The 23009-nt window shown below is 37.8% G+C and overlaps 1 protein-coding gene across 1 annotated transcript in view; it reads left to right on the top strand.

Annotated features, from left to right (window-relative positions):
* Positions 1-23009, top strand: part of CNTNAP5 (contactin associated protein family member 5) — an 859701-nt gene that overhangs the window by 157457 nt on the left and 679235 nt on the right. The window contains exon 2 of the mRNA XM_027590999.2: positions 21293-21397. Coding sequence (XP_027446800.2) covers positions 21293-21397 — 105 coding nt within the window. The remainder of the gene's footprint in view (positions 1-21292; positions 21398-23009) is intronic.

Raw genomic sequence — 23009 nt, 5'->3', positions numbered from 1 at the left:
TTCCTTCCCTACTGACTCACATGACCAATTCTATAATAAATCAAGTCTCCACATATTTCAGGGGCTGTGTCAGTTTGATTGATTGATTCTTGATTTATTTATTTATTTTTGGATTGGTATTATTCTATCTCATGCCAATACTCATACCACCTTAATTACTACAGATTTTTAAATAATGATTTATATATACCAAAGCATTTTCACTCAGTTTATGTTTCTTATTTGGGAATATCTCAGCTATTGGGCTCTTCTAAATAAATGTTAATATCAGCTTGCCAGAGTCATAAAAGGAAGGAAGGAAGGAAGAGAGACAGGAGGGAAAGAAATTCAGATGTGGCTTTTAGGATTGATGTTTCAATAAATTTATAGAACTCTTTAGAGAGTAGTACAATTGCCAGTTTTATAATACTGAGTCTTCCTAATTTCTCTCTATTTACCGGGGTCTTTTAAAACATCTTTCAAACTTGTTTTATAATTTTCTCACTGTTTTATTACATTTATTGCAAGCTGCTTGAGACTATCATAAACTTTGTTTTTAAAATCATATTTTCAATTATTTGCAGCTGGTGTGTATAAACACAATTGATTTTTGTACATCGATTTTATGTCTAGCAACTTGAGTGCTCCTATTAATGCTAATAATTTCTATGCAGATTGTTGACAGTTTTGTTCTAACAATTTCTACATAGACTGTTTATGGTTTTCTAAGTATACATTCATCTCACAGCAGATAATGAGGGCTGTTCTCCCTCCTTTCTAATGACCAAAAATTATTTTCCTCTTTCTTGCCGCTCTGCGTAGAGTAAGAACTGTTCACAATGGGTATGTTGGTCTTGTTTATGATCCTGGAGAAATGCTTTCCTGAGTTGATCACTGAGGATCGCTTTTTCTCTAGGTTTGGCATCCATACCCTTCTATTTTAATTTGCTACAAGTTTTTGTCAGGAATAGATGTTGAAATATTTTTACTGGGTAAAGAATTTTGATATTTCCTATATATTAACCAATCATATTATTTTTCCCCTTTTATACCTTAATTTCATAAATCATTTTTAAAAACTTTCTAACATGAACAGTCTTTTTTGTTTCTTAAGAGTTTATTCATTTATTTTAGGGAGAGAGAGTGTACAAGCAAGGGGGAGGGGCAGAATGAGAAAGAGAAGAAGACTCCTGCTGAGCAGGGAGCCCAACACCGGGGCAAGATCTCAGGACCTGGATCAAGACCTGAGCTGAAGGCAGATGCTTAACCGATTGAGCCACTCAGGTGCCCCTAACATGAACAGTCTTGTCATGTTGACTATTGCTGAACACTCTGTAGGATTCGCTCTACTTGATCAAGCGCTGGGCTCTCCTTAGGATTTGCCTGACATGGCCATGCTGATAATCTTTAATACATTGCCGGATCTGCTCTGGATTCTTCCCTCAGTGGTGATGAGAGTGGCCTAGAACTTTCTTTCACTGTCTTTGTTGAGTTTCAGTAGTTTCTGTTAGTGTCAGAGAATTAGCTGTAGGGTTACTTCATCATTTATGCTCTGGACAGATTTATGGAAGACCAGAATGATTGTTTTCTTTGTTTGTTTTGTTTTGTTTTGTTTTTGATAATTTGGTAGAAATCTGTTAAACTATCTAATACACACACACACACACACACACACACACACACACACTGATTATGTAACATTTTCCCAAGATATTTCCCTTTAACTGGGTTTTCAAATTTACTGGCATAATGTTCAGAATATCTTCTTAATAACTTGAAAATCCCTTCTGCACCTTCAGTCACACCGTATTTTCAACCCCTAGCTTTATTCAGGAGCTGCAGGCATTTCTGTCTGATCTTGAATTTCTTACCCCTCTACCTGGGTCTTGAACCTCTTGTCCAGAAATTGTCCACGCTCCAGCTGCTTCCAATCTGCTTCTCTAACACCTAACTACTGACTGAAACCTGGATTCCCCGCAGCTTGGCCACGCTGTCTTAAGGATCCCTCTCTATCCATCCTGTGGAGCAGGGCCCTCTTCAAGCTGGACCTTCTCTGAGGCCAAAAGCCCTCTGGATTCAGTCCATGCAGTATCAACACTTTTCGCAGCATCTATTTTGGCTACAGACATAGGTGGTGACCTGCCTTGCTTCATTTTTCTCCCTTTCCTGGACTTCTCCTTCATGACTGCTGAGAGTAGACAAGCATGGCTTAGAAATAAAACTCAATCCTGCTACTATTCATATTCCAAATGATCCTGAAAGTGAGAAGTTTCTAAGAAAATTTATGTCTGGAAAATTAGTGTTTCTTTTATTCTTTCCTTCCTTCCCTCCCTCCCTCCTTTTTTCCCTCCCTCCCTTCTTCCCTCCTTCCCTCCTTCTTTCCTTCCTTCATTCTTTCCTCTCTTTCTTTCTTTTTTTTTGTGGGAGGGGCTGTGAAGCTGCTGAGTGATTTGCTGTAGGGCAATGATCAGCAGAGATTTGAGTTAAATATAGATTCACTTACATTTTGGAATGCTTGGCTCTTTTTTTTAAGATTTTATTTATTTTTTGACAGAGAGGTAGAGAGCACAAGTAGGCAGAGCGGCAGGCAGAGGGAGAGGGAGAAGCAGGCTTCCCACTGAGCAGGGAGCCGGATGTGATGAGGCAGACGCTTAACCGACTGAGCCACCCCTGGAATGCTTGGCTCTTTACAACAATCATTTCAAAATGAGTCAAAAAAGTCATTTGTATTACTACTTTTTATCTTCTTTTAAAAGCTAGTGTACTGTTTAATGTTAGTTGTAGTGCCAAGCAAATCAAGAAATACCTTTATCTTAAGTCTATGAGAATTGAAAGAAGAAAAGGAGAGGGATAAATTTTGGATAAAATTTTGATAAATTTTGACAAAAACCCAGAGATATCTGTGCAATTCTATGTGAAACAATTTATCTTGGTCAATTTTTAAGTTCCTCCTCCTCCAGTGAATACATAGGTCCATGTATTTCTTGAAACATCTTTCAGCCCATTCTTCCTCTAGAGGGGACCATATTGGATCTTTTTTATTAGTCATGGAGGAAAGAGTGCAGGCATATGTTTTCCACAGGTCAGCAGCCTACAGAAATGAAGACATGTATCTCATCCTTCTATGTGACATCAGAGTACAAAACAGTATCTGGCACTGGCATAATAGTCTTTAAAGATAACTAAATTGGGATGGCAGATAAAAATCTTCAGGGAGAGCCTTCCAAAGCCCTCTTTTAAGTAGGTGCACTACTTATAAACCTAGCCAAGAAAAAATACAAACATGATTAAAGTATCCCAATTTATAATTATGAAAATGATATTAATCAATCAAGTAATCAGGAGATATTTGACCATAATTGCCTTTGGAAAAAGAACAAGAATGAGCAATTACTAAACCCTTACAATAAATGAAGTCCTTTATATGTTACCACATTTAATTTTCCTCAAAACAATCACACTAAAAAAGGGTAATTATCTCATTTTATGCCAAAGGAAACAAAGTTCGTAAAGGTTAAATAAATTATTCAGAGGCATACCTCTGAAACCCTGTTCCTTTTACATGATACCAGTCCCCCATGGGGCTCACCATTAGGCTGGATTACAGAAGCATGTGTAGGTCTCTTCCTGAGGCTGAACATCTAATTGGGGTGACAGTAATTATCATGTGTAGCCGTAAGTGACAGGAACTACCCATACCCTGGTTCCAAAGCAGGGAACAAGAATTCGATCAGTATATTCAGGGATGGTATTTGAAATTGAGCCAAAAGATTAGGACTTTGCATACTTGGATTTGCTCTCAAAAGTCTACTATATAGTTTTACAGAAGCAATATTTTAGGACACATTCCATATTCCATAGTATTGTTTCACCTGAGGTACCAAAATTCGCAAAGAACTGTAGACTCAGCCCATTAGTCTCATCATGAATATTGTTTTCCCTTTTCCTTTCCCTTTGCCCCAAAACAGTGTTTGCATAATTGAGGTCTGATCCATTTATTTTATCTTTTTAAAGATTTTATTCATTTATTTGACAGAGAGAGACACAGAGAGAGAGGGTACACAAGCAGGGGGAGTGGGAGATGGAGAAGCAGGCTTCCCGCTGAGCAGGGAGCCCTATGCGGGGCTCAATCCCAGGACCCTGGGACCAAGACCCCAAGCTGAAAGCAGACGCTTAATGACTGAGCCACCCAGGCTCCCCTTAGGTCTGATCCATTTTTGAAAAGAAATGTATTGAAGCATATTTTAAAGATCTATGTTGTAACATAAAACCGTCTGATTCTAATTCAAATATTCATATAATTATGTGTATGCTCTAAATTTCCAGAGATAGCTAATATGAAAAATATTAATATAATCATTTAAAACTTTTTCAAGGGCTCCTGGGTGGCTCAGTTGGTTAAGTGACTGCCTTCGGCTCAGGTCATGATCCTGGAGTCCCGGGATCGAGTCCCACATCAGGCTCCCTGCTCAGCAGGGAGTCTGCTTCTCCCTCTGACCCTCTCCCCTCTCATGCTCTCTCTCTATCTCATTCTCTCTCTCAAATAAATAAATAAAATCTTTAAAAAAATAAAAAATAAAACTTTTTCAAATCAAGGGAGAAGGATGTATTCTATCATTTAATTAATGTCCCTATAATTCTGGACTGAGGCTTCTCCCAGTTTCCTATTCTCAAGAGGACTGTTACAGTGATAATTCAAATTCCATTATAGCTATACTGGAAATGGATTGTGGGAGTGTCACCGAGGCCTCACAAAAGTGATTCAATGGCCATCCTTAGAGCTTTCAGAAAAAGGGCTTGATTTTTACATGCTGGTTTCATGTTAGTATCTCTTCAGTAGTATAAAGTTAAAGCACAAAAACTCATGCAGGTCTGTGAGTGGGAACCTGCTGGTCAGGTGAGGCTGGACTCTAGAGGAAAGAGAAGGGCCAGTTCAGGAGCTAAGTTTGTGTGCCATCTTTCTGGTTAAGCCAGTAGACAGAATCTGAGGGTCCAGAGCCATGTTGTATGGGAAGATCCTCAAAAGCCAAGGTAAACTCCTGTGGAGGTCAGAAAGTTCAGGACATCAAAATACTAGAGGAGAACATAGGCAGTAACCTCTTTAACATCAGCCACAGCAACTTCTTTCAAGATACATCTCCAAAGGCTAGTGAAACAAAAGCAAAAATGAACTTTTGGCACTTCACCAAGATAAAAAGCTTCTGCACAGCAAAAGAAACAGTCAACAAAACAAAGAGGCAACCCACAGAATGGGAGAAGATATTTGCAAATGACACTAGAGATAAAGGGCTGGTATCCAAGATCTATAGAGAACTTCTCAATCTCAACACCCAAAAAATAAATAGTCATGTCATAAAATGGGCAGAAGATATGAATGGACACTTCTCTGAAGAAGACATACAAATGGCTAACAGACACATGAAAAAATGTTCATCATCATTAGCCCTCAGGGAAATTCAAATCAAAGCCACATTGAGATACCACCTTACACCAGTCAGAATGGCAAAAATTGACAGGTCAAGAAACAACAAATGTTGGAGAGGTTGTGGAGAAAGGGGAACCCTCTTACACTGTTGGTGGGAATGCAAGTTGGTATAGCCACTTTGGAAAAGAGTGTGGAGGTGCCTCAAAAAATTAAAAATAGAGCTACCCTATGACTCAGCAATTGCACTCCTGGGTATTTACCTCAAAGACACAGATGTAGTGAAAAGAAGGGCCATATGCACCCCAATGTTCACAGCAACAATGTCTGCAATAGCCAAACTGTGGAAAGAGCCAAGATGGCCTTTAACAGATGAATGGATAAAGAAGATGTGGTCCATATATACAATGGAATATTACTCAGCCATCAGAAAGGATGAATACCCAAATTTTACATCAACATGGATGGGACTGGAGGAGATTATGCTAAGTGAAATAAGTCAAGCAGAGAAAGTCGATTATCAAATGGTTTCACTTATTTGTGGAACATAAGGAATAGCATGGAGGACATTAGGAGAAGGAAGGGAAGAATGAAGGGGAGTAAGTTGGAGGGGGAGACGAACCATGAGAGACTATGGACTCTGAGAAACAAACAGGGTTCTCGAGGTGAAGGGGGAGTGGGGATTGGTTAGCCTGGTGATGGGTATTAAGGAGGGCATGTACTGCATGGAGCACTGGGTGTTATATGAAAACAATGAATCGTGGAACACTACATCAAAAACTAACTATGCAATGTATGGTGATTAATATAACATAAAAAAAAAAAAAAAGGAAACCTCAGAGTTGGCTTTTGGACAGGAGTCTGCTTCTCCCCAGGTTGCCAGTCTCCTGAATAAAGCTCAAATTCCTTTCCCATAAAAAAACAAAAACAAAAACAAAAACTAATGATGTATTGTATGGTGACTAACATAACATAATAAAATTAAATTAAAAAATGAAGGCATTAACTGCTATGGAGAGATTATATTTGAAAAAGAAATAATAAAAAAAAGAAAGTTCAGGACAGCAGGAGGACTTATATCTTGAGATGTCACAGAAGACAAAAATTCTAAATTTCAGGAGTGTGAAACAAATTAGTTGCTGTGCCAGGAGCAGAGGCAGTAGAGTGGACCTCACTCTAAGTCAGTAATCACTCTCCTTTTACCTCCTCCATGTGTCCAGTTGGCTTTGTAGACCCTGGGTATATAGTTGTGGGTTTGACCAGGATAACTCTAAATTCCAGGTAATAGAATCTCCGAAAGGGATTTGGATGAGGTCTTCCTGAGGAAGTTTTAGTAGTGGACCTTTACATACGCCTACTGATTTAGTTAATTTTTGGTTTCGATATACTCTCACAAGTGTTGTAATAGCACTTGGCAGAGTGTATGTAAAGATCATTTGTATTTTTTCTAAAGATTCCAAGATTCCAAGTTCGGTCAAGATATTGAGGAAAAATGAACAGAATGAATTGAAGGGTCCTGGATTAATTCTGCAGGATGGTAATAAGGTATTTATTGCTAGCAGTCACTGGACAGATTTAGGCACATCCAAGCTCTGTGACCTTGGGCAAGTTACTTAAATACTCTGAAATTATTTCCTTATTAAACCAGAAAAATAATTCCTAATTCATAATTAGTATTAGGAGGAAGCAATGAGGTAATTAATGTAAATCCCCTGTCACAGTATGCTGTTGTCTGAATTCCATAAGTAGTGTATTCTGTTGTAATGCTGGTAGTTACAGCAACTGGAACAGTATACAGATGGCCTATGTTGCAAGGCACTTTGTGATAGGAAAGGAAACTTTATCCGTATAACTTTTCCATGCTGATAATCTTCCCTTCTCTTCATCTATCATTCTTTTTTCTTCCACCATGGGGCGAGATAGCTTTGCCAAGCACTCTCTGTGTGTTAGATAGATTCCAGAGGTCCAAATCAGCCAGTGGGGGCGGTTACATGAAATAGTAAAATGAGATCAAGCTACAAGACAGAGGTCACTTGTGTCCTAGGGCTTTCTTGACCCAAATGTGGCATCAGAGATCTGGGAGTTTGATCTTGAATCAGGATCTATTCCAGGGAGTAGTACCCCAGGAAATCAAAAGCAGACACCTGGACTGTAATAGGCCACAGAAACCATGAGGATATTGAAATGGGGTTAAGTACTACAGGTAAATGACAAAAGTAGAATTCCATCAGGGTCCAACTGTTTTGAAGGCACAGACACAGCAGGAAAAAATAAATACTATCCAGTCCAAACATCAGTACAAATTAAACATGAACAAATGACTAAATTTTTTCAACTTGTCAGTATTCATATAGATTCAGTCCAAGTCTGTGTGGCAAATATAGTATTTAGTATCAAATGGCATGCATTCACATTTTCTTAGTACACTAAATTTACTCCCCAATTAAAATTCCATTTAAACAAACCAGAATGCCTTCCTCGCACATCATAGTGACTCTAAGGAACTAGACTTTGTGACCCAGTTCATCAAAATGCACTTGAAAAATTCTGTCTGGAACTCTCAGACCAATGCTATGCATTAAAGGTTTTATTTTTTTCATTCTGTCTTTTCTCTTCCAAGACTTGACTCATAACCACTTGAGATAGAGCTAAAGCTGACAGAGAAACTGAAAATCCTCTGCCTTCTTGCCCGCAGGAAATGCTTGGCAGGAGATTTCCAGGCTGTGCTGTCATCAAAGCTAAACTTAACCTTGTTCAGGAAAAGAACCCTTCACTTTCAAACCAACTCCTTGTCAGACCCATTCAACTTGTAGAGTACAATGTTGGGGGGGCGGAAAGGAAGGAAAAATAGCAATGAATGCATTTCAGTTTGTTTCAGTTTGAGGATATTGAGTCTTGAAATGATGACTTCTCATGTTTTGCAATGACATTAAAGTTAAATGTCTTGGTTCACGGCCACTTACCATTCCCTTCATCTCCATTAATCTTTGCTCACAGTTTTGAAATATACCACTTTCTGTCTTGAGCAATGAAATGAAATTTTCCCAGGGTTATAATTGCTTTCCAGTGTGTCTTTTCTCATGTTATTTGACTGCTAAAGATTTCCTCCAAAATGGGAGATATTTAGTGAACACAGTACAATGTATTTCCCTGCTATTTTTAATCTGTTCATGCATAATTTGAAGGGTGGGGTATGGGGAAAAATGGAAATTGAACTCATCTGACCGTGACAGATTTGCAAACCCTGAATACAACTCAAACTTTATCGATGCTTTTAAATTACAACACCAAATACCTGGACATGTCCATATAACATTTATAGCATTTTCTGTCTTCATAGCTACAGCCAACATTTGCTTAAGAGTCACAATTTTAAGTCAGGATGAGCAAGAAGAGCATTTTATAAGGAAAAGTAGAACACGCTGAAACATTTTGCCTGGAACAAGCTTTTATTTTTAGCCTGTCCCCAAAAAAATCATTATCTAGAGGCCTGAAATGTCTCAAAAAATCATTATATTTGAGTGCCTGGCAGGTCATCTCATAGAGTCCTGCAGGATCAGATCATATTTGGTATCAGATGGGTAAGCTCTCTGGATCACAAAAACAATTGGTAAAATAGATTGTCTATTGGAACCTACCCCTTTTTCTGTATTCGGATGAGCAAACATTTTCTAGAGATGTTTTAACAAATGGCACACCACACTTTGATCCAGTAAATTATATCCAGGATTTTTATTGAGTTATATAAAAGATAGCATTTCCAAAATTGAAATCTGGTAATCTGAGGGGCTCAGAATAATTAATATCTGTCTACATATAATAAATGAAGATTTTCTCTCTACTGCTGTATCTTGGATATGTTTTGTATGAGTGATAGCGTAGAGAGGGTAGCAAAGAAAAAAGGGCCAGATTTGAGACTTAGCTCTGAACTCTGCTTGGTACCCTCCCTTGCAGTGAGAAAATTATTTTTAGAAGAGAATAAAAACATAAGGTAGAGCCATCCATCATCAATTAAAGGGAACCAGCTGGTAAGCAGGGACCACTAATGCCAGTTAATTGGCCACCCTTGCCTAGTGTCCATTCTCAAATCCTAAAAGCAATATTAAGTGAGGCTTAGTGATAAAATAAGGGGGATAATCATTGAAAATGGGAAGTATTTTCACTTCAAAAATTTTAGGATTCAAGTTTATGCATTCTCTAAACATCATTTCCTTACTCAAAATCCATACAGGGGCTTACTGGATAATTATAATGTTATAGTTACCATTAATTGAGCACTTTTATCTACCAAGCATTATTTTCTCTGTTGCTTGTTCATAAAAATCCTAATTTGTCACAATCTCCCTGTGGAGAATAAGCATCTCCATCACCAGTTTCCAGAGAGGGAAAGGATTTGTCTAAATGTACCAAGTAAGTTTGTAGAACAACCAAATGGACAGGCAAGGTGATGCGACCCACAGCAGTAATGTTTTTATTCTACTTGATACTTCCACACTCATTGGACTTACACGGTCAGGATCCCCTCCATATTTACTGGTCTCCAAACCTTGCTTTCTTTACCAGCAGCATTGGGGTGGTGGGCATGTTTGAGGCTAGAACAAGTACTTTGGAGAGATGTCTTTGTCTTCCCAGCTAACACTTGTGTGTCATTGATAACTGTGCTTCTCACCTGTTAGATGGCCAACTTTATGGCTATCCTACTCACCTGAGACATCTTTTCCCAAAGATTAATTAAAAAGGGTATTTGAAAAATCACACACAGATAAAAATAGTAATGATGATCTTATCAAAGTTCTCTTCAAGCACTCAATTTTGATTTCACTGCCTTATATGACTTGGGCAAAGTCTTTACTGTTGCCCAGACATTTCCCATTTTAGAAAGCTGCCCAGTTCCTACTCAGATTTTTAATCTGGATTTAAGACTCGCCTTCATTTATCTAAGATTCTATTCAACAAATAATTACTGAACTACTGATCTGTGATCATCACTGTGAAAGGCAATGAGGATAGGAAATAAGACATGGTCCCAGCTCTCAAAGGGCTTGATGCCCCAGATGCAACAATATCATCAAAATAAAAGCCCGATGCTGTGCTAGGTCCTTCTACTGAGGTGGAGTATAAGACATAAAAGACCCCCAAAGGAGGAAGCACTTCTCTCTGCCTGAAGAGATCAAGGCATACTCTGGGAGCATTTGCATCCTGTGCAGGGAACAGGAGTTGAGGGGTGGGCAAGAGGAAGGTGATGTGGAGGGCATTCAGGACAAAGTCACATATAGAGGGGCACAGAAGTATGCACAGCATGTCCAGAAAGATATCAAGAAATTGGCAATTTCGAGCACAGACTGAGAAATAAGGAGTGCTAGGAGATAAAATAACCAACAGTCTGATTATGAATGGATATAGAGGGGCAAGGAACTAGAATTGTCTGAAAGCATGAGGGAACTAACTACCTCAGGTCAATTTGATGTTTCTTTTTTACTGAACATAGTACTCACTGCTCAGTTCTCTCTTTGGACAACTGATGTGTCATTTTATAACATTATATGACTTGACATGTGATATGTGTGTGTGTGTATGTGTGTGTGTATTATTCCTATGACACTACTTCTTATATTTATTGAAAAAGAAGATGAAGAGTGTTAACTCTACTTTGGAAATTATTTTAATGTGTGGAAATTCATCACTGTTTTGCTTGATTTAAATTTGTTAATTTTAGAAACTGATTTGTAAGCTTCCAGGTCTCTAGAATGACAAAGCAGAAAGTCATTGAGACCAGAAACCTTGAAGTTATCCTTTATTCTTACCTCCCTTTCCATGCACCAAGCAATGATGATTCTTATATGATGTACCTCAATTTCCTTACTTTTTCTCCATGCCAATTGCCATTGTTTTAGTTCAGGCCCCTATTATCTCTTCTTTACTATTTCCATAGGCCTTGATTGATTCTCTCCTCTCACTACTCTGCACCCATCCTTACCCCAGACATGCATGCACGAATATGCTCCATTCTCTATGCTGACACCAAAACAAACTTTCCAAAATACAAATTGGGGAGACTCTCTTGCCCAGAGCAGTGTTCTCACATTTTTAAGCTTCTGATCTAAAGGCACAAACATGGCAGGACCATTTTTTAATGTGCTTAATTTTTAAAAAAATAAGTCAAATATAAGGACCAGAAAGAAATCCAAACATTTTCTACAGCCCCATTCTTTGTAATGTTATCTAAGAGCTATGCATCATGTTCCTCTTAAAACTCACTGGTATATGGGCACCTGGGTGGCTCATTTGGTTAAGTGTCTACCATCTGCCATCAGTTCCAGTTGTGATCCTTGGGTCCTGGGATTGAACACAGCATCAGACTCCCTGCTCAGCGGGGAGCCTGCTTCTCCCTTCGCCCCTCCCCTTGCTCATGCTTTTTCTGTCTCTGTCTCTGTCTCTGTCTCTCTGTCTCTCTCTCTTAAATAAGTAAATAAAATTAAAAAAAAAAAAAGACTCACCAGTATAATGGACCAGAGAGCATGATGCCTGGCACATTGTGCTTAAGAACTGTTATTGAATGCAAGAAAAAAAAAAGTGATAAAACTTAGAAAGTGTACTGGGTTTGGTCTTGGAGCATAAGTAATGCATAAACAGAATAGCTCTTGGTACAGAATTATCTCAAGAGCCCTGAAATGCTGATAAAGAAGCAGTGTTAAAACCATCTTGATGGGAAAAGTCTAAAATACATAATAAAGTGTAAAAAATGTCATTTGTCAAATGCAATGACTGCAACTGGAGAGGGTGAGCTTGAATCTGAGGTAGAAAGAGTGACAGCAAGTGAAGGAATGAACACATATCTAGCCATGTGCCAACCACTGGGTTAAATATTTTACATGAATTGTCTCTTTTTGTTCTCATAACAAGCCTGTGTATACTTATTATCCCCATTATACATAGAGAAGACTGAGATTAAATAACATCCCGAAGGATGTATAATTAGTAAGCTATGGAGTCAGGATCTGAATTCAGACTGGGCTGGAATCCAATGTCTGGGCTCTTTCCAAATATACTACAGTCTCCAACTGGTCCAGAAAGAACACACACACACACACACACACACACACACAGAGCCAGATTATGATCTTGAAAGACTACTGATTCTGTCTCTGGGCTGTCATTATTTTTTCATCTAAAAGACCAATAAAGATCAATATTTGTTCACATTATCCATGTTTATCCCATCCACTCATAAATGGTTGGCATCGACCTCATTGGGTTGTGCTGTCAGCCAGCTGGCCAATTTCCAACCCAAGCCTATCTTTTTTAATCAGGCCTTCTCCCTCAATTCCAATGAGCAGATTGATGACACACAGAGATGTTGGTGTTTCCTTTAGAAACTCTGTGCCTATACCCATTAAAGATGAAGAGGGTTTTGCAAATGTCTAAGGATTGATTGATCTGCACTTTAAAATCAGGGTTTTCAGAGTAACCAGAATTTTCAATGTAATTTAGAATTACTTGATGCAGGATCAGGAGTAGCTACTGGAAGTTTAGCTTCATTGTATTCAAAGAAAGAATAAATATCTACTGAAAAAGACACAGCTCCAGAAAATAAATTTGAGCATTGAATTGGCAGAAACACTATCTTCATAATTCTTCATTTGTCTCTATTCTTTCACCTTAATATTCCATGCATAATCCTTTAAGCAATGCACTTTTTAAAATAAAAAGACATAATCTGTACTTTTAATTTTTTAAACCTGTGATCTTATTTTTCCTATTTTCATAATCTTCATTCTATATATCCCACTCATTCAATTTTTAGCTTTACTTAAAAACCTAATAAATTCCAAACCTGATTGACACTGTACTTTGCAATGATGTGTGTGTGTGTGTGCTGTGAGTTGTGTGTAATGTTGATAGGTGTGTTCTATGTGGAGTATTGATAGTTGCGGATGGGAAGAAAGGAATAGAGGTGTATAGAAAAAAGTTGGATTTAGATTTTTAATAGGTAAAATTTAATTATTTCAAAGTTTCGCTTTTCTTTATCATTTGCTTTTAAGAATAATCTAGTCACCAATATCAGCTTCTCATATTCAAGAAATTTCTAATCCTTTTTATTTATGAATCTTGCCTTTTCTACCCATCAAAGATTTCATGTCTTCTAGCTAAGCCAGCTCCTCTATGAAGCAACATTCATAATCCTAAAGGTTTAATAACTTCAGCATATTTGAATTTAGACACCACAAGTCATGTTTTTGGGGGTCATGGTTCTTGTTCTCTGATGGAAGCTGATCTCAGCAACAGGCTTCTTACTCTTGACTCTGCTGACTGGATCTCAGTTTCTGATTCTTTGACCCCATCAATGACACCCTGACCTTATGCTCAGCTGGGACCTCTTATGTGCTCAAAACACTCTCTTTGTTCCTTCATCTTTGTGATGCCACATCTGGAAGCCAAAGTTGAGGCTAACATACTAGTAGGGCTTGGCGAGAGAAACACGTTGAAAAGAGGGGTTTAAAACTGATGACTGAATGAGGATAGACACAAGTGGTAAACTGGGAAGGTGGTTGCAAAAAATGTAACATGGTGTTCAAAAAACCTGGTATGGGACCAAGTAGTGGACAAGCGAGAGGAAAAAAAATGAGTGCAAATCTGAGAGATCTTTCCTTCAACAGTTTATTCAACAAATATTGAACATAAATGTAGTACTGGACACTACGTGCTAGAGTAAAATAATATCCTCGCTCTACCAGATATTTGTATGCTTTACATCACCCCATGATTAGTATGTATATCATATGCCTCACACATGAGGGACTTAAGAAACACTTCTTCAGTTAGATTGAGTCATTGATAAAATCTATTTAAGGTTAGAATAGAAAAATAAAGTGGTCAATTGTGAACCCAATATTCCTAAACTGAGAATCAAAAAAAAAAATCCATCAGTGGCAGTCTGGGGGTGAAATGGAGTAATATGAGAGGAAAACAACTTAGAAAAACATATTTAGAGGGATATTTTGAGTTTGGGCTAATTATGGGACGTTCATGTGGGGACATTCTTAAAAATCCAAGAAGGGCTAAATTCACATAAGACAGTCAAATGGAGGACTCGCCCCTGCGCATCTAGGAGGCATTCCTGCTGTCATTTTTAGGAATTGGAAGCCAATTTTCAAACAGACAATATGCAAAGAATCACACTGACCTTGGTTCAAAGCCCAGCATAGATATTGACTAGAGTGTGAAATAGACTAAAACCCTTGTGGCTGCCTCATCCAAACAGTAGGAATGATGGTTTCTCTCTTGTTGACATCCTAGACAGACAGCTGTGCCAGAGGCTGACACTGCTGCCTTGCTGGTATACTTACTGTGTTTGATTATGACATAGTCCTAGCAAACCACTTACAATTGAACGACAGTACCTCCAAATCAAATCTAACATAAAATTGTGAATAGAATTTCTTTTAAGGTGGGAAAATATCCCAGAGTTCTCTTGTCAATCCCTAGACAGGACTAGCCTCTCCTCCTAGAAGCTCCTGTAGCCTGCTGGCCCCCATCCATCACCAATCACCAGGGCAGCACAGCAAGTGGAGTGCCCATCTCCCCCGTTTGAGGAATTTGCTCTAATTGCCTTTACTACCTTTAAAGCCTGACAGACACTCAGATGCTGAGAATGCGCCTCAGTTAAGGTTTGTTGATTGAACAAATGAACAATAATCCCTGCCATTTACAGTTGAGGAATCTGAAACAAAGAAAGGTAAAATGAGAGCATGTTCACAGGGAAGGTAGAAGAGAGCCCAGGATTCCTGGATCCCAGGTCAAAGGTCTTTTGCATGGAATTGTTCATAAATATAAGGAGCTTCTTAAAAATATATATATCTATATATAGATATCTATATATAGATTATCTTTCAACCCAAAGTAGATGCTTGGTTTCTTGAGCTCAGGAACTGTGTCTTTGACTTTAATTCTGTCTTCCTACAACAAAGAGCACAACCATGTGTATTCAGCAGGTCTTCAAAAGGCAGAGGCTGCATTAAATTGGAGATGGATGTCAGGACAGAGAAAGTTTAACCTTTTCATGACTCATTTTAGAGAGCCATGTTTCTTGTTCTGTTCATTATGAAATAATTTATTTTTTAGGATTTCATGGTGGAAAATGGGGACGGGGTCAGATTCAAGAGTAATATTAGAGTATTTATTTTTGTTGTTTACTAAGTGAAATTATAGGTAGCAAGGGGAAAAATAAATGAAGCTAAAAGCATGAGTTGTCACTTCTAAGCACTGTTGTAGGCACTACACAAAATGCATGCTTTATGTCTTTTAAACAAAGTAGGCCATTAAGTGTGCAATGCTAAGAGGAATTTTATCTCACCTATAAATACAAGTGAATCTTTTAAGCTCCAAATCCCCATATACAGACAATTTACTGTGGTAATCAAGATGATACTCACAATTTAACTTTGGGGCCATCTGTTACTCTATTGGTAATTTAATAATAATGAATAAAAATATATGTTGGTAACAAAAAATGATACTTAAAGTAGAATCATAAAGAGTTAATGACAATTTCTAAAAAGCTGTCTAAATATCATATTTACTCAAAATTCTCTTTTGTGCATTTACCTTTTAATTAATGATAGAAGACCTTTGGTATATAACTGTACATATATATTAAAGAATGAAAAATCCCCACTTCTTCATACTGAAAATATCAGGTAAAATGCTTGACTTGAGGAGCCACACAAATATTCATAAAGAAACAAGTCACTTTTCTTTTTCTCTTCTTATTTTTTTAATCCTCCCTTTATTTTTTTTTCTTTTTGGTATTGAAGGAAGAAATAAGAAGGCAAGAAAAACAGAGAAAACATTCAAATTCTTTTGAAAATCCTAGGCTATTCTTCACTGTTTTTTTTTTTTTCTTCTGTTATCTAGGAGATGCAACTCTGCCCTTCCTTTTGCACAAAGAAAGTTATTCATTAAAACAAATGTTATGAAAAATAATGTAATAATGATTACCGGACTTATGCAGACATGGCAGGTAACTCTGAGCCAGTGGTCACCATCTGGGAGTAAGGAAATCTGAGCTTTGGTCCAGGCTAGTCCCTCAGTGAACTGAATAATCCTGAGCAGACTCATTATCTCCCTAAACCCTGAGGTCCTCATTTGTAAAGTGAAGGGCTTGAATTTCACCACCTCAGAGGTTCCTTGAGTTTTGGTATCCTCTTAGTCTATGAATGTAAGGCTAAGTCATTTGCAAATAAGAATGGTGTTGTTCAGCAGTTACTGATTAGAAATAGCTGAGCTACTTTCCATCATACTCATAGGCATGGATTTTTGTCTGCCTGGGCATGGGGTGGAGTAGGAAGTGGCCTTTACCTTATAAAGGAAAACAGTAAAGATGGCAAAGAGGTTATCTGCTGAGGAAAAATGGAGAATTAATAAGTCACACATGAGTTTGCATTTTTTAATAATAGCCTTTTAACTTTATCTCCTTTTTGCAAAAAAAAAATCTTTTATTTTTTTAAAGATTTATTTATTTATTTGAGAGAGAGAGAGAGACAGAGCACCCGAGCAAGAGAGGGAGGGGCTGAGGAAGAGGGAGAGAGAAGTGTGGAGTCCAATATGGGGCTTGATCTCAGGACTCTGAGATGATAACCTGAGCCAAAACCAAGAGTCCAACACAACCAACTGAGCCACCCAGGCAACCCTGTGAAATATCTTTTAAAGACAAGCCCCATCCATGGGCTTTTTAAGAGTGTGTTTTGAAAATATTCTACTATGCCAATGCATCCATCAAGTGTGGAAAATGATATTCTAGTAAAATTATGAAGGTCTGTCTCAGGTTGTGTGTCCTCTTGAAAGCCTGACTTTAGTCCCTTAGTGTGTTTTCCCCAAATTTCAAACATCCCTCTGCCCACCTGAGTTTCTTCACCCTTTCCTCTTTCCTCATGTAAATACAGATAAACATCCACTGCACTTTTGGAGGAACTGACTGTTGGATTTAGTGTTGTGCAGACATACTGTCAGAAGGCAGAGATATGAGTGGTGCCTAAAATGTAATGACAACATGGGTTTGCTTATTTAAAGCCTGCAGGAATGGTGGAGCAGATGGTGCTTTGTTTCTTTCCTTCCCAGCCATGTGTTTGGTGTGATGTTGGCCCAGTCTCGGCAAGGCTGCTGATCCACAGAGTGGGAGGACTGCCCCATACAATGTTGTTCTCACTCTCCGGTGATTCTTCACCCCCTCGTTTCCCCTCCATTTCATATTCTTCTTCTCATCTGGCCCTTTGTCAACCTTTAGTGCAAAATAGCTATTGGTGACATCAATTATTGAGTAGGTATTGTGACATAGAGACAAGGTCTCAGAAATAAAATTGTTGAAAAGGTTGTTCTTGATTATGGCAAATATTACAGACAATTATTATAGTGCTTCCTGGTTTTATTCTGTGCTTTACCCTTTAAAGGGGATTTTCCTCCATATTTTCCCATATCTTCTCATTCTTTTCTAAGACGATTTTGTGGCTGGATGTGTAGAGATGACAGTCTTGATTTTACAGACAAAGGAGATACTGCTTAGTACATATGACTGTATTAAGTGGAGTCACCAAGGCAAGAGAAGAAACCAATCTAGAATGACGAGCTTCTAGCTTTAGCCTTCCTGATAATTTCCACTATTCCTGATGGTCCCAAATCATGAACTAAAATATGTATAAACTGTTCTCATTTATGCTAGATCATTTCTCTTCTGCTTTAAGAATAGGACAGATGTCTAAAAATAATGCACTCTTTTGGATTTAGAATGGTTATACAGGCAAATTCCTAATTCCCAATGACCAGGATTAATTTGATTAGAGGCCTGGTTTATTCTCAATTTAGGTGACATTGAGAAGACAGAGGGAGCTACGTACTAGCTGGGGAGGAGAGGTGTTTCTTCCTTTCCAATTTGAAATTTTCCCATTATTTTCACTTTTAGGGGTAGGACAATATTCAACCATGTTATCTAAAAGCCATTCTTGCAATGCATTGAGTCTGTGATGAGAGGAGTCCTGAACAATTTCCTTTGGACCTTCCCTTTAGCACAGATCTTTTACAATGGGTTTACTAATTTCCAAAGTGGAAGCACTGATTCCATAAACTGAGATACAAGGAAGGAACAATTTGGAAGAGGAAATGGCTAGTGGGGAAAATGGCAGTTGGGGTCACGAGGCCAAGAAGCTTTGGAAGCTAATCTCTCCCTGAGGCCAGCAACTTGTGAAAGGGAAGACTGCACAGGGCTGGAGGAGATGGAGCAGATCACTTGCCTAGATGTCTATAGAGTTGGGTCCCCATTTTACTGGCTTGGGTGTAACCCTGGTGAAATTCTCGTAAACCTTCTAATCAGATTTACTTATTATTTATTTATTTATGTATGTATGCATTTATTTATTTATTCTTTCTATTTCTCAAAGGTCTCTGAGCTCTGTGAGGTCTGAGATTCAATTTTACTCAATTCTATCCCCAGTGCTTGTCCAAGATCAAGCATAAAGTATGTCCTTATAAATACTTTTTGGACTGAATTAAATTGAAACAATTCAGTCTCTTCTATTCCTACTTTAGGAGAAACATAAGGTTAGGGGCACAAAGCTCAAATGTCACTGGCAACATCTTAAAAATATCCTAAGGACCTAATAAAAGTGGTAACATTGCATTATACATGCTATATGTTTAAGGAATACTTAAATGCTATAATAAACATGGTACTTAAAAAGAATCTTAAACTTGCTTGTGGAGGTGGGTGTCAGATGGGTTGTGAGCTATCAGAAGTAGTGTGAGGAGTGTTACCTGAAATTGGAAGATGGTTTAACTACAGATGCAGAGAGGTGTGGCTCCTAGCATAGCTGCGAAGTCTGATGTGGTGTGGTATTTGTTGTGGGCATGTGTACGGGTATAGTGTATTTCCATGGGGCTCAGTTCGACTGAGTTCAGTTTCCTATATTCACCTAATGTTTCCTGATGATGAGAAGGGTATAAGCAAATGTAAGATCTGAATCACATCCAAATTGTTTGCTAATATATAAATAGTGTAACCAATCTGTGTTTCCAAATAAACATACTGGAAGTGTGTATGCACCTCCCCTCACCTGCATCTTATGCCTGGAATAAAGTGGCCCTGAGCTCTGCTTTCTTTCTTTCTTTTTTTTTAAAGATTTTATTTATTTATTTGAGAGACATACAGAGAGAGAGAGAGCACAAGTGGGGAAGGAGGGAGAGGGAGAAGCAGACTCCCCTGCTGAGCAGGGAGCCCAATGTGGGGTTTGATCCCAGGACCCTAGGATCATGAACCAAGCAGAAGGCAGACACTTAACCAACTGAGCTACTCAGGCACCCCGTGAGCTCTGCTTTCTATTCGCAGAATGACCATAACTGCAGAGGTGTCCTTGCTATGATTTTTAATGTCATTCCTCTTAGTGAGGATCTGGCTCTATTTTCTGTTTGTCAAATACCTAAAAATATTTTTCAAACATTTGTGTTTGGGGAAAAACTCAAAATACACTTTGCCAGTTGATTTTTTAACACATTTAACAAACAAAAATTCAATCCTTATGTTTCTCATTAATTTCCCTGGAGTTAGATGAAATAGTCCTCTCTTAGAATTTTCTAGATAAACAAAGAGCCTCCTATCCAATGTACATTAAAAAAAAAAAAGAAACAAATCGGTTTTCTTGAGAGCCTTTAATACATGAAGTTTACCTTCAAACTGAATGACATAAAATCATGTTTGAATGAGATATGTCTAGATTCAATGATATCATTTTGCAATGTCCTGAAAAGTCAGTTGTGTACAAAATGGAAAAATAGGAAAAACATGTGGGTACTGTTGTGTGAACTAAGTCCTTCCTTCTTTCTTTCCTTCCTTCCTTCCTTCCTTCCTTCTTTCCTTCCTTCCTTCCTTCCTTCCTTCCTCCTTCCTTCCTTCCTTCCCTCCTTCCTTCTTTCCTTCCTTCCTTCCTTCCTTCGTTCCTTCCTTCCTTCCCCGTCCATTTCTTTCAACAAACCTTTATTGAAGGGTTATTATGTATCAGATTATTTGCTAAAGTCCCACAAAAAGTGTGCCATTTAGTGTAAAATGCAAACAAATGAATGGTTACAGAACATTTAGATGACCAGTTTGCTATGTGAAGAGCAGGGTCCTGTGCATGAGATTGCATGGTCAGTCTGGAGGAACAGGTCTATGTTGTCAGGACCACATCTCTCCCCATGACCCCATCCTGTTCCACATTTAGACAACATCAAAGAAACCTTAAAGATACTCCTGTTACATTAGGGAAGGGTAGAAGGACTGCTTCTGAAATAAATATCAGATTCAATATTGTACAAGATCGAGGACTATTCTCCTTTACTTTGTGGAATAGAAATTAGTTATTAGACTTAGTCTTTCAATTTCCAAAGATTTTCACACAACTGGGAGTGAGACATTCTAAACCATTCTATCCATCTAGATACACCTATGGCAGGAGTCCTCAGGGACTGAAGATGGGAGAACATGTAAACTATTGTATCTTCCCTTCAATAGTCTCCCTTCTTCTAGAATAAGCTCAAAAACCATAAATTGAAGCTTTGTTCAAGTGATTGATTAAAGGAGCAGATGATAAACAAATCAGTGAGATTTCTGGCTACACTATTTTCTAGCGTTGTGACCTTGGATACCTTTCTTAACATCTCTGAAAGTCAGTGTCTCCAACTGTGAAAGAAATTTATACCTGTCTTTCAGGACTGTGAGGAGTAAATGAAATAGCACATGGAAACAAGTGGTACTGGCCTTGTTCAGAGCAGTAGTTAAAAAATGATGGTGGCTAATGCCATGATTCCTCTCTTTACGGGCTATATCTTGCTAATAGAATTTGCTTTCTTTCTCTCTTATCGTTATAGACAACTGTGATGACCCGTTAGCATCCCTACTCTCTCCAATGGCTTTTTCCAGTTCCTCAGACCTCACGGGTACTCATAGCCCAGCTCAACTCAACCGAAGAGTTGGTGAGTAAGGTGACTGAAACTCTAAAGGCAAGCCCTGAATAAGCACAGTGTGGGGAAATGGAAGAAAGAGAGTGCTTCCATTCACTGGGATCGTGTCCAAGAGCACTGTTCAGAAGAAGAATGGGAAGAGAGGGTTAAAATGGAATTAAACCATGTTTCCCTATGCATAATGGATATCAACGTATGCTGGTTCTTATCTCCCCAACCCACAATATTCTTCTCTGATTATTATGAGAGGCCTTTGTGAAATTAAGTTTTTTAATTGCTTTCTTTTTGTATTTCATGTATCTAACATAAATAGCTGCCAAAATATATTATTACAGTAGCATGTTTATAATAAACATGAATTAAATCTACTGATATATTCCCTTCAATAACTTCAAGTAAGAAAATGCAAATAATGTGTAAGCCTACCAGCTAGAGATAGCTGTGGTTAAATGTTGGGTGTGTATCTTTACAACATATGATGGAAGTAAGAGAAGACGACACTTAACTGATTTCTTACGTGAAATGTCTTTAACAAATATAATGTTGGGTATCTAGATAGATATATTTTTAATCAGATTTGGTTGACTTTTATGATATATATATGTATATGTACACATATACATATATATATAGTTGTATAATTGAACTTTTTACTTTTTAAAGATTGTTAAAATTTATTTTTTTACTTTTTAAGATTATTAACGTCTGATTATATTTGTATGTTTTTATATCTAGGGAACATTATAAACTCTTTTTCAAGTTGAGAAAAAAAATGGATACACAACTTTAAGAGGTATACTGATCTGTTAAGAGTTCATATTAATTAACCCTGACTATATCTTCTCATTGATAATATGAGGCCCATCATATTAGTAAGTTTTCCAGTATTGGCCCATCTTTGCATTCTGGAATAAGCTATAACTGGTCATTGTGTTATAGATATGAAGTGCAGAATGATTTTACTTTTTCTTTTTTTTTTAAAGATTTTATTTATTTATTTGAGAGAGAGAGAATGAGAGATAGAGAGCACGAGAAGGAAGAGGGTCAGAGGGAGAAGCAGACTCCCTGCTGAGCGGGGAGCCCGATGTGGGACTCGATCCTGGGACTTCAGGATCATGACCTGAGCCGAAGGCAGTCGCTTAACCAACTGAGCCACCCAGGTGCCCTGATTTTACTTTTCACCATTTTATTTTTCTAACTTGTTGACATTTTGATTTATAATTTTGAATTTTCATTAATCATGAGGGTGATTTGGAATTTTTGTTTGTACATTTGATATTTGTTTTGTACTACATTTCACAGGTATTCTGTTATAATGGGATCAGTAATTTAAGTTAGCAAGTTGTATGGTTGTGTTAAGAAAGGAGTTTAAGAATGCTAAAAGAGACTCTTAACTAAGGGAACAAACTGAGGGTTGCTGAAGGGGAGTTGGATGGTGGCATGGAGTAACTGGGTGATGGACATTAAGGAGGAGTATGTGATGTAATGAGCACTGGGTGTTATATGCCACTGATGAATGACTAAATTCTACCCCTGAAGTTAATAATATACTACATGTTAATTACATTGAATTTAAATAAAACATAAATTTTAAAGAATGCTATTCTAAAGGAAAAAGAATAAC

The sequence above is a fragment of the Zalophus californianus genome, chromosome 3, assembly GCF_009762305.2.
Source record: "Zalophus californianus isolate mZalCal1 chromosome 3, mZalCal1.pri.v2, whole genome shotgun sequence".
NCBI classification, from domain to species: Eukaryota; Metazoa; Chordata; class Mammalia; order Carnivora; family Otariidae; genus Zalophus; species Zalophus californianus.
The sequence above is the reverse complement of the archived record's forward strand: the minus strand, read 5'-3'. Positions and strand labels throughout refer to the sequence as shown.